The sequence below is a fragment of the Pteropus medius genome, unplaced genomic scaffold, assembly GCF_902729225.1.
Source record: "Pteropus medius unplaced genomic scaffold, Ma_sr-lr_union100, whole genome shotgun sequence".
Taxonomy (NCBI): domain Eukaryota; kingdom Metazoa; phylum Chordata; class Mammalia; order Chiroptera; family Pteropodidae; genus Pteropus; species Pteropus medius.
Window position 1 is genome coordinate 10,417,325 of NW_024356249.1, and position 10,013 is coordinate 10,427,337.

At 57.1% G+C, this 10,013-nt stretch overlaps 2 protein-coding genes across 2 annotated transcripts in view; both read left to right on the plus strand.

Annotated features, from left to right (window-relative positions):
• LOC120600978 (proline-rich transmembrane protein 4-like) overlaps positions 1-2,132 on the plus strand; it is a 6,880-nt gene extending 4,748 nt beyond the window's left edge. The window contains exon 4 of the mRNA XM_039860565.1: positions 2,005-2,132. Within this exon, the coding sequence (XP_039716499.1) occupies positions 2,005-2,063 (59 nt within the window). The 3' untranslated portion in view covers positions 2,064-2,132. The remainder of the gene's footprint in view (positions 1-2,004) is intronic.
• On the plus strand, positions 2,005-9,908 carry PRRT4 (proline rich transmembrane protein 4). Its single transcript, XM_039860566.1, is given in 5 exon segments — positions 2,005-2,729; positions 2,815-2,922; positions 3,271-3,390; positions 8,306-8,532; positions 9,566-9,908. Coding segments are annotated over 5 exon segments (1,305 nt in total). The 5' UTR covers positions 2,005-2,077; the 3' UTR covers positions 9,764-9,908.
• The last annotated feature ends 105 nt before the right edge of the window (positions 9,909-10,013 follow it).

The following is a 10,013-nucleotide window of genomic DNA, read 5'->3' on the forward strand; positions in this document are numbered from 1 at the left end:
TGTAATCTTGGAAAAATTCGTTCTTTTCTGAGCCTTAGTTTACCAATCCGTGAAATGGGGGACACCCACAGGGCTGTGGTGCGGACTCATGAGAGGTGTGAAGTGCCTATTACGCTTCCACTCACGGCTTAGTAAACGTAGTGGGTCATCTTGGGGTGTCATCCTGGGGTCGGCTGCACCGTGTGTGTGTGTGTGTGTGTGTGTGTGTGTGTGTACATACGCGCGCGCGCGTTAACATGCAACACAGGTGTGTTTCCAGAAGAGGCGTGCGTGTGGAATAGATGTGTGTGCGATGTGAAGTGTGTGGCTGCCGGCGCCGAGCTGAAAACGAGTGCCCGCGCCGGCCACGGTAGCAGCGCCGGGTGATCGAGCGCGCGGCGTGGGGGCTACGAGGCTGGGCAAGGGAGGCCCGGCCGGGGTGGGGGAGGCGGACCGCAGACACTGCAGCGGTGGTGGGACAGGGAGGAGGGCGGGACCAAAGGAGGAGAGGCAGGAGGACCCGGTCGGGCGAGGTGGCCCTGGGGGGCAGCGGGCTCTAGCCAGGAGAGCGGCTGCAGGAAGGCGCGCCGCGGGCAGGCCACCCACCTGGGGCCCAGGCGGGCAGACCCAGGCCAGGGCAGAGAGGCGCTGGCGAAGCCGCAGCCGCCAGGACAACCGGAGGGCGTCAGCTGAGAACCGGCGAGACGCTCGGAACGTCACCCAGCATAGTGCCGCCTTCTCAGGGAGACTTAGCAGAGACCCTCCAGGAGAACCAGAAGAGCAAGTCAACTGGTCAAGCATGAAGTATTATTATGTGTGTGTGTGTGTGTGTGTGTGTGTGTGATACACTTGTGCACATGCAAGGTAGGCATGTAGGGTATTAATGTTGAGATGACAGTGTGTGTGTATGAGTAATGTGAGTGTGTAGGGAGGTATGTGTGACTACATGCAATACTGTGTGTCTGAGACAGGTCTGTGTGTGTGTGTGTGTGTGTGTGTGTGTGTGTGTGTGTGTGTGTGTGTGACGGGAGGCTAGGAGCTCACAGAGCTTGTGTCTGAAACCATGTTGGAAGGAGGGGGGCTCAGCAGGACCCAACGTGTATGTGCGTGCACTTGTGTGCAGGGCTGTGTGAAGGGTGAGTGGGTGAGTATGTCATGGGTGCTAGATGTGGCCGTGTGTATGATGTCAGGGTGCCGGGTACACGTGTGTTCCTGGCTCACCCTCCCCTTCCCCCACCAGATGTGTGTGCTGGGAGAGGGGTTCCAGGGAGGGAATAGGAGTCTCCTGCAGCAGCCCCTCACCCAGCCGGCCTTCCTGGCCATCTTCCCCAGGAAGCCAGCTATGGCCAAGCTGCTCCTCCCCACAGTGTTCCTAAGGTTAAGGGGAAGGGAGCAGGCCAAGCCCCGTGAAAGAGGGGGAGGCTGAAGGGATAGAGCTTCTGCCAGACCAGGGAGCTGGGCTGCCTTCTCCATCTCTGCCAGATCACTCAGCCCTCTGCTTTGCCTCTCCCAGGGCCCTGTGCTCCTGGGTCTGAGTGAGTAGACGGCTAACATCTTAGGTTGGGGCCCGAGATGGGGGTGGGAATAGTTGAAACTCATCTGTGAGGGTTAGCTTATTCGCAGTTATGTTGCCAGAAGGGTGCTGGGAACATAGTAGCCTCAATAAATATTTGTGGGTGGAAAGGAGAATAGAGAGAGGGAGGGAAGGTATCTGAGTCTGGGAGTCAAGTCCACCCCCTCTGCTATCAGTCAAGGATGAGGGCAGCTGGTTGCAGTCAGATCCTAGTCCCCAGATTGAGCAGGTGGGGGAGGCAGGGGTTTAGGGAGAGGGAGCCTGAGCTGGAAGAGAAGGAAAACTGTAGGGGAGAGATTTGTGCTGGGGCCTGGATGGAGGAAGGAGCTGGCAACTCTCCTTGGGCAGAATCCTTTGCATCCTGCCCCCGGCCCCCACCTGCTTCTCTGTCATCAGAAGCCTCTCTCTGGTGCGTTCCATCCCAGGGTTCATAGTGCCTCTCGTCTCTCCAGGACCTCCGTGCTCAAAAGGTGCTGAAGAACTGAGCTGCCAGCCCACCGAGGCCGTCTGAGGCCAGGTGGGGCCATGGCAGGGCATGGCTGTCTGGGGCTGGGGCTGTTCTGTTGGGTCCTGCTTGCTGTTCCTGTGGGCCCCCAGCCTGCTTCTTCTGTCCCAGGTGCCCCTCTCACCACTTTGACCCCACCACCTCAGAGCGAGGCCTCTATGTTGTCTCTCAACCTGGGACTTAACTTCAAATTGCACCTTCGGGGACCTGCGGCTGCCTGGGGGAGCCCTGTCACAGAGACCCAGCCACTTTCTCCTGGGCCAAGCCGAGAGCTAGAGAAAGAAGTGGCCAGTGGACTGAAGACTGACCCCCTTTTGGAACTGCTGGTGGGCTCCCTTGGGAATTCCGTCCCTGAGTGGGGCTCTGCTGAAGGCAGCTCTACGCCCTGGGCCTCCTCCCTGTCTCTAGAGTCCACATCCCCCTTCTCTGGGCCCACCGACCAGCCCACTGCTCTCTATCAGCCCAGGACGGGCACTGTGACCTGGGACACTGCTCTGACAGCTACAGCACCTCCATCCAGTGCTCCCAGGCCCCACCAGAGTGAGCTGGAACTGAAGTTTGACATGGCGCTGAGAGCCGGTGCAGCCCCCACGCTCGGGCATCGAATGCTGCCCTTGCTGCCCAGTCTGCGGGCCAGCCTGGCAGAGATTGCTGGGCGCCTGGGACCCTTTGGTGAGTACTCACCTCATCCTGAGGAGAGCCCCTGCTGGGCAGCCTGGTAGGTAGGAGGAAGCTTCAGCCCGGGCTCCTTTTGCAGGGTTTTTTGGCACTACTCTGTCCCCACTCCGGAACTTCTCAGGCCTGAGCCCCCCAGGTCCAACTGCATCCCCAAGCTCTGCCTCTGGAGTTTCTTCAGATTCTCCAGGTGAGTGTTTATTTCATTGCAACAAACATTAATGGAACCTCTACATGTCAGACACTGTGCTACGGGCCTAATCGGTGCCTTCCTTTCTTCCTTGACTCAAAGGAGGCCAGCATTGCTTTCTCCAGGCCCTGGGACATGGGCCACTGCTCACAGGGGGAAATCCCCTCTTTGCCATGTTGAATCTGGTTTGGTCCTTGGAGCTCAGCTCTTGATGGACATGAGGCTACAATTCTTGGGACAGTGGCTCCCTTAGAGCAAGCTCGGGGAAGAACAGGCTTTTCACCAAAGCCCTAGGGGCCAAGGCCGGCTGAGGAGATGGCAGTCAAACCCCATGTGCTCCCTTTGCAGGGTTCTTTGGCACCACTCTGTCCCCGCCCCCATCCTTCCTGGAGAGAAAACTCCCAAGCCCAGGCCTACTAGACCCAACTGCTTCCCTAAGCTCTGCCTTGATTGCAACAGCATCGCTAGGTAAGTGTCCAACTCATTTGAACTTGACAGTTATTTATTGAGCACATACTACATATTAGTCACCCGTTGGCATTCTGGGACCCTTTTGTTTCACTGTCATCATAACACCATGATGTCATTACCATGGAGATACACATTAACGGACTGAGAACAAGTGTTGCTGGGGATGGCCCCACACAGAGTTAAGTAAAAGTCCCCTGGGAATTTTGCAATCACAGGCAAAGCAGGATATAGACAAATATATCAGGGGCAAACAGACACAGGATCTCCTCCATGATTTCCATAGGCTCAGCACCAACCCCACCCTCTGCTCCAGTATGCCTGGCTTGTCTCCCCACCCCCACCCAACCCTGGGGCCCTCTCTTTTGCTGTCTGATCTGACATGACATGCTGTCAAATACGGGCAGAGCTGAGCCCCTCAACAGCCAAACAATGAAGACCTTGAGCAGACAGATGCCATCCTCATTCAAGGGAGCCTTTCAGAAGACGCACATAGACAAACTGGTGGTGCAGATGAAAGACCAGGGGCTCTGGGAGCTTGGGACCTGGCTTTGAACCCCAATTCACTTACTAACTGGCTGGGTGACCTCGCAGCAGGTCATTTAGTCTCTCCGAGCCTAAATTTTCTTATGTATCTGGGGTTTCATACTAGTACCTATCTTGTTATTATGAGCACGAAGTCGGAGCTCATTAAATAGCAGCTGTTAACCTTGCTTCTTCCACTGCTGCATCCCAAATACACTTCCAGACCCTACCTCTCAGACACTGCAACCCTAGTCTCAGGATGTGATGGGATAGTACATAACCCACAGGACAGAAGGCACACTGCTTAGGGAGAGGTCCTGCTAGGTGAAGCCGAAGGAGCCATGGAGAGGGACCACCAGGCCCCAGCTTTTCTCTAAAAAGGGTTTTAGAGAAACCCTGTAGAGAAACTGTAGCTGCGAATCCTCTCAGCCTCTACCCTCCCGATAAGGAACATGCTCAGCAGTGGAAATCACTGGTCCCCCAGTTTCTTCCAGCTCCAGGCTTAACACAGCACCTGACTCTCACTCACTCCTGCGTGATCACTGCATTCCTGGCCATGTGGGTGAGGGGCCTGCTGTCCCTTCCCTGTCCAGCCCAGTGCGTAGCAGTGGCAGGATCTTCTGTGGGGTTGGGGGCAGGCTCTGTGGCCTTGGGGAAGAATGATAGCTGGCACCATGTCAGCCTTGGTGACAGTGCTGTCCAGGCAGGTTTAATGAGTCTGGACAGTAGCAGAGGCAGCCCAGCTCACTCATACCACCCTTTTTCCCCCTCCACACTGACGGTTGCAGGAACCTAGCCTCTTCCTGGCTGTTCCTCTTGGATAAACCCAGGAGAGCTATAAGCATCTTAGAGAGAAGGCCAGGGGGCCTTACTTAAGCCAGCAGTGTGTGTGGGGAGCAGTGTCAAGCAGTTAGGGGACATAGGGAGTCTCTCTGTGTCTCCTCTAGGACCTTTCTAACCTAGATGTGGTTAACCTTTGACCCTAGGGCTTCTCTTCCCTTGCGTTAGGTCCCCTTTGCTTCAACCACTACACACAGAAAGAGTTGTACAGGTCGTTAACACCTTGAAAGACTTTCATACCAATTGATAAGTACTCACTGCACTTAGTCCCCTGAGCGCTCCCCACCACTCCCTAACCATCCTGGCTGGCACTTGTGCCATTTCCAGTTGTTAAATATTTCAAATGTCGCCCTTACAAAAAGTATCAATCCTCTGTAATCCTGGAGGTGGGGGTGGGGAAAGGGATGGGGCCAGGCCACTGAACAGGCTGCAGCTTCCGGCATCCACAGTGGAGCCCAGATCCCCCAGCCCTTTGATCTGGGCAGCTGGTGGATAATCAGGCCTGACGTTTCCATAAATCTAGCTGGCCCCTCTCCCCGACTCCTCCCTAGCCAGCTCTGACCTCACCAATTACTCATATTGACATCCCATCTCCTCCTTTTTGCCCCTGAGGTCAAGAGGGGCCACAGGGCTAGAGTGGGAGAATCTTGTAAATGAGGCCTGCTCACAAGAGGGACCTTAGGAAGTCACTATCTTCTGGGCTTTTCTAGGGGAACCTGAGGGCTCCTGGGGAAGCCTCGAAAGGAGTGAGATCAAGTGGACCCCTCAAAGGCAGAAACTAGGTCTTCTTTGCCTGTTCCCAGCCACACGTGGCCCGGTGCTGGGCACACTAGCCATGCCTTGCCCCCTGGAAGCAGTGCTTCTAGTTCAGAACTCGTTCCTCTGACACCTGAGCTGTGCCTGTACTTCGCTTATTTATTTATTTATTTTAATTCCTTTTCTGGCTTCTTAAGGAATGTTGAAATTTATTCTAGTTGCCATAGTGCTTTGGGACAGAGATGAGAGGAAGGGCTTTCTGTGGCCCTCCGTGAGGAGAGGAGCAGACATCTGAGAGCTGCACTGGTCTGAACAATGAGCAGGGAAGAGGTGTGTGGGGCGGCAGGCTAGCACAGGCTGTGGGGCTCCCAGGCATGGTCTCTGCCTCTCTGCAGAGCCCACCAAGGCCAAGGAAAGGCCAAACAAACTCATCCACTTTGTAGAAGTGGGTTGGGCAAGGGCGTCTGAGGAGACCAAGGAATGAGAGTGAGGGAGAGAGTGTGTGTGTCTGATGCCACTAATACCAGACTGATGCCTGCCTCTGATCGGCAAGCTGTCTGTTCCCAGTTGAAGGGATCCTCCTTTAACTCACGGCTGTGTTTTTGTTAGGTGTTCAGGGATGCCCAGCCATTCAAATAGTGTTCTTCAAGCAGGGTTCACAAAGTGAGACAATACGTTGATGTTCACTCATTTGACTAACTGTTGATTTTGTAAGCAAGTTTAGGATGTGCTAAGGGACAGCAGCCCTTTTGTAAGTTAAATAAAGAACTAGTTTGAAGCCAGAAATGGTCACGCCCACACACACACAAACTGATGATGAGGGATAAACATTAGCCTATAATGATGACACCAATGACAACCACATATTGAATGGTTATTATGCACCGGTACTCCAAACAGCTTTGCACGCACTGTCCATTTGTGCTCATAGCGGCCTGTGCAGTAGGTACTCTTCGCCACTTCAGACTTGAGGAATGCGATGGAACGGGAGGCAGGGCACAAGCTGCCGTTTGCAGTAGGCAGTGAGCTGTGGATGTTTAATTTTTTGGCTGCTCCCTCTCTGCCCTCCCCAGTTGTCTGATTCTATCTTCCTCTTCTCTTTCTCCAGAGCCGCTTTCTGCCCTCCTCACTCCTTTTATACTTGATCGTAGCCAAAAGGCCGAGAAGCAGTCTTTTTCCTTGTTCTCAGGACTGCTTTGTTTTGCATGTCCCCAGCCTGAGCTGGCACTGCCTGGGGTGGGGGTCCTCCTGAGGTTTTCTTGTATTGTCCAGCTGAGGGGTCTTCCTAGATTATCCAGTTGAGGCATGGCTGGGCATGGCCAGGTAGTTGGGGCAGGAGTCTGGTTTTCAGCAGATCCCCAGTCTCCCACCCCGCCCTCCCAACCGCATTCTACATCTGCTTCCTCTTCATCTCCCCATTCCCACCAGGCTGTCCGCATCCTTTGCCACCATCTTTCTCCCTCTGCCCTTGCCTGAAGCCACAGTTCTGCTGAGTCTGCTAGGTGGAGTAGGGAGAGGTTCCGGTTCCAGCATCCTCCATTGCTGCATGGTCATGAAGAGAATCCTTGAATCTAACTCTTTCTAACTCCTCTCTTGCTCCAGGAGAGTGAATTAGAGATCTTACTCCTCGACCTCTCTTACTTGACTTCCCTTTCCCATAGGACATGGGGAAGATGTTGAAGCACAGGATGGGGCTAGGGGCCTGAGTTAGCAAACCCCAGAGCAAACCCTGAGGGCCTCACTGACTAAGATGGCATTTTATCTCACTATGCTCTCCCCAGTTGTTCCTTCCTAGAAGTTCAAGGGTAACTTCAAGCCCCAGCAGAGTCCATCTCAATGCTACTTTCTATAAAATGGACTAGAACCAAAGGGGCATGCACCTGTATTAAGAGCCTTAGACTAATGGTTTTGTGACTGAGTCAGGATGAGGTTCACAGCTGTGGGTAGAGAGAAGGGTATAGCAGGCAGGAAGGCCAATGAATAGGAAAGGTGTTCTCGGGGTGCTGGGGACAGGAGTATCTCACCTCTCACCCTCCTGCATGTATGCATGTGTACAAGTGTGCATGTGTGTGCGTGTGTGTATGTGTGTATGTAGGGGCTTTTATTGAAGAGACAGGGAGAATGGAGAAGCACTTGAAAATGGGCAGGGAAAGCTTCTTCTAGCACTGAGGCGGGAGTTGGGAGTCAGGGGTACAGAGCAAGAGAGAAGCAAACTAGTATTATGAAGAGGCTCTGGAATTGTAGAAAGGGGCTCAGACTGGTGCTCAGATCTGGATTCTAGTAGTAGCCCTGCCAATTTGTGACCTTGGACAAATCACTTTGCCTCTTCGTGGACCCTCAGTGTCTTCATCTGACAAACAAGAGGATTCATTTAGTCAACGAATATCTGCTCAGTGCCAACTCTGTGCCAGACACCATTTTAGGCATGGGGATTCAGATGTGAGCAAAGCAAACAAAAATACTTGTTCTTAAGAAGCTTTCTTTCTAGTGGGGGATTGAACTAGAGGGGGCTTCCACAGTCCCTTCCAGTTGTAAAATCCTGGGACTTCTTAAGAAAAACCCTTTGCAGTAGAGTCACAGAGTTATGAAGGGAAATGAACAAAGCAGGGAGCTGGGGGCGGGAGGGGTGGGAGAAGGGATGAGGGCTGAAAGTAGCATGAGGAGTTTGATGGGGGAGAGGAAAGCGAGGGGCCAAAAGTTTAAGACAAGTGTGTCCCGGATGCTATGAGAACCTTGACTGGCATACAGACTATGGGCTGGGCGATGGCCTCAGACAAACGTTCTTTGCCCACAGACCCCACCATCCCCACCTCTGGCCCGAATGACCTTTCTCCGGCCAAACTTGGGAAGCCTTCCTTGCGGCCAGAGTGTGGGCCTGGGTCCTGCGGCAAAGGGGAATTTCCTGAACGCGAGGGACAGCCTCCTGCGGCCCCACTGCCCCTCTTCTTCCTGACCCTGGAGGCCGACTGGGCAGAGGCCAGGGCTCGCTGGGGTCTCGCCTGGGAGGCGCATGTGTACGGGGTAGGAGCGCTCTTCGGCCTGGTGGCCCTGTTGGCACTACTGGCTCTGGCCCTCTTGCCCTGGCGCTGCCCACCCGGCGCCTCCTGCCTGGCGCTGCTGGACCTGCTCCTGCTCTCAGCCGGGGCCACGCGGGCCTTCCCGCTCTTCTACGACGCCTATGGGCACCGCGACCGGCTGCCCGCGCTCGCCTGGCTGTTGCTGCAGGACCTTCCGCTGCCTTGCCTGGCCGCCGGCCTGGGCCTGGCCTGCCTGCTGCTGGCCCGGCCGCGCCCGCCGCGGTGTCCGGCCGGCCTGGCGGCGCTGCTGCTCCTCGGGCTGGGGCTCGCGGCGGCCGCCGCCCTTGGGAGCGCCGCCCACCGCCCGCTGCGGCCCTTGCGGCTCGCCTCCCGCGGGCTGCACGCCTTCCTCGCCGCCCTCCTCTCCGGGCTCCTGCTGGCGCTCTCCTGCTTGGGGGGCCGGCGGCGGCGGGCTGGAGCGCCCCTGGGAGGGTCAGGCTTCAAAGGCACCACCCCTCTCCCGAAGGCCCGCAGTCCCTTCGCCCCGCGGGAGTCCTGGCGGCGCGCGGCGCGCACGGCCCCGGTGGCGGGCACCTTCGGGCTGCTGAGCGGAGCTCTTCAGGGCTACGAGGTGCTGCACGCCCTGGGTTATGGCGGCCAGCCTGGCCTGGAGGGGCCCTGGCCCTGGTGGGCCTTCCAGCTAGGCCTGCGCCTGGGCGAGGTGGGATCGCGCTCCCGTTGGCGCTGCTGGGCCTCTACCCGGCGCTCTGCAGCCCCCGCGTGCCGCCACGCTGCTGGGCCAAGCTCTTCCGCTTTTCCCCGGGCCACGCGGCCCCGCTGCTGCCCGGACGTTGGGTCACCGGGCCCCCGGACAAGGAGCACCTGGGTAGCGCCATCGCGCGTGGTGACGCGGAGCTGCTGCAGCTATGTGCCCTGGCAGGGCCGGGCCCCGACCTCCTACTCCAAGGAGGCGCCTGCCAGGGTTTTGATGGGGCGGAGGCCAACCCGGGCCCTTCTCCGGCCTCGTCCCCCTGCAGTGATTACACCGTGGACTTTCGCCCGCCTTCCCCAATCAACCTGCGGCGCAGCATCGAGGAGGCCCTCTGCAGCGAGGCCCTGCTCGCGCCCAGCCTCTTCCAGGGCCCTGCCTTTGGGGAAGCCCTGCCCGGGCTCAGCCTCTACAGCACTTCTTCGCTGGGGGCGAAGACCAGGATCGTGCCCAGTGGGAGGTCTAAGGAGGCCCCTGGCTCCCCCGCGCCCCCGGAACTCCCCTCTCCCGGAGCCTGGCCCGCAGGCAGTAGCGCCTCATCCGGTTCGCTGTGCGGACTCTCCCGGGACAGCTCGTCCATGCTGCTATGCTCCAGCCCCGACAGGCCCCCGCGCTGTCCGCTGGTCTGCGTCCTCAGCCCCCCGCGGCCCTCAGGAAGCAGCCCTAGCCTCCCGGCCTCAAGATCCTACCAGGCCCTGTCCCCATCCTCCCACGAC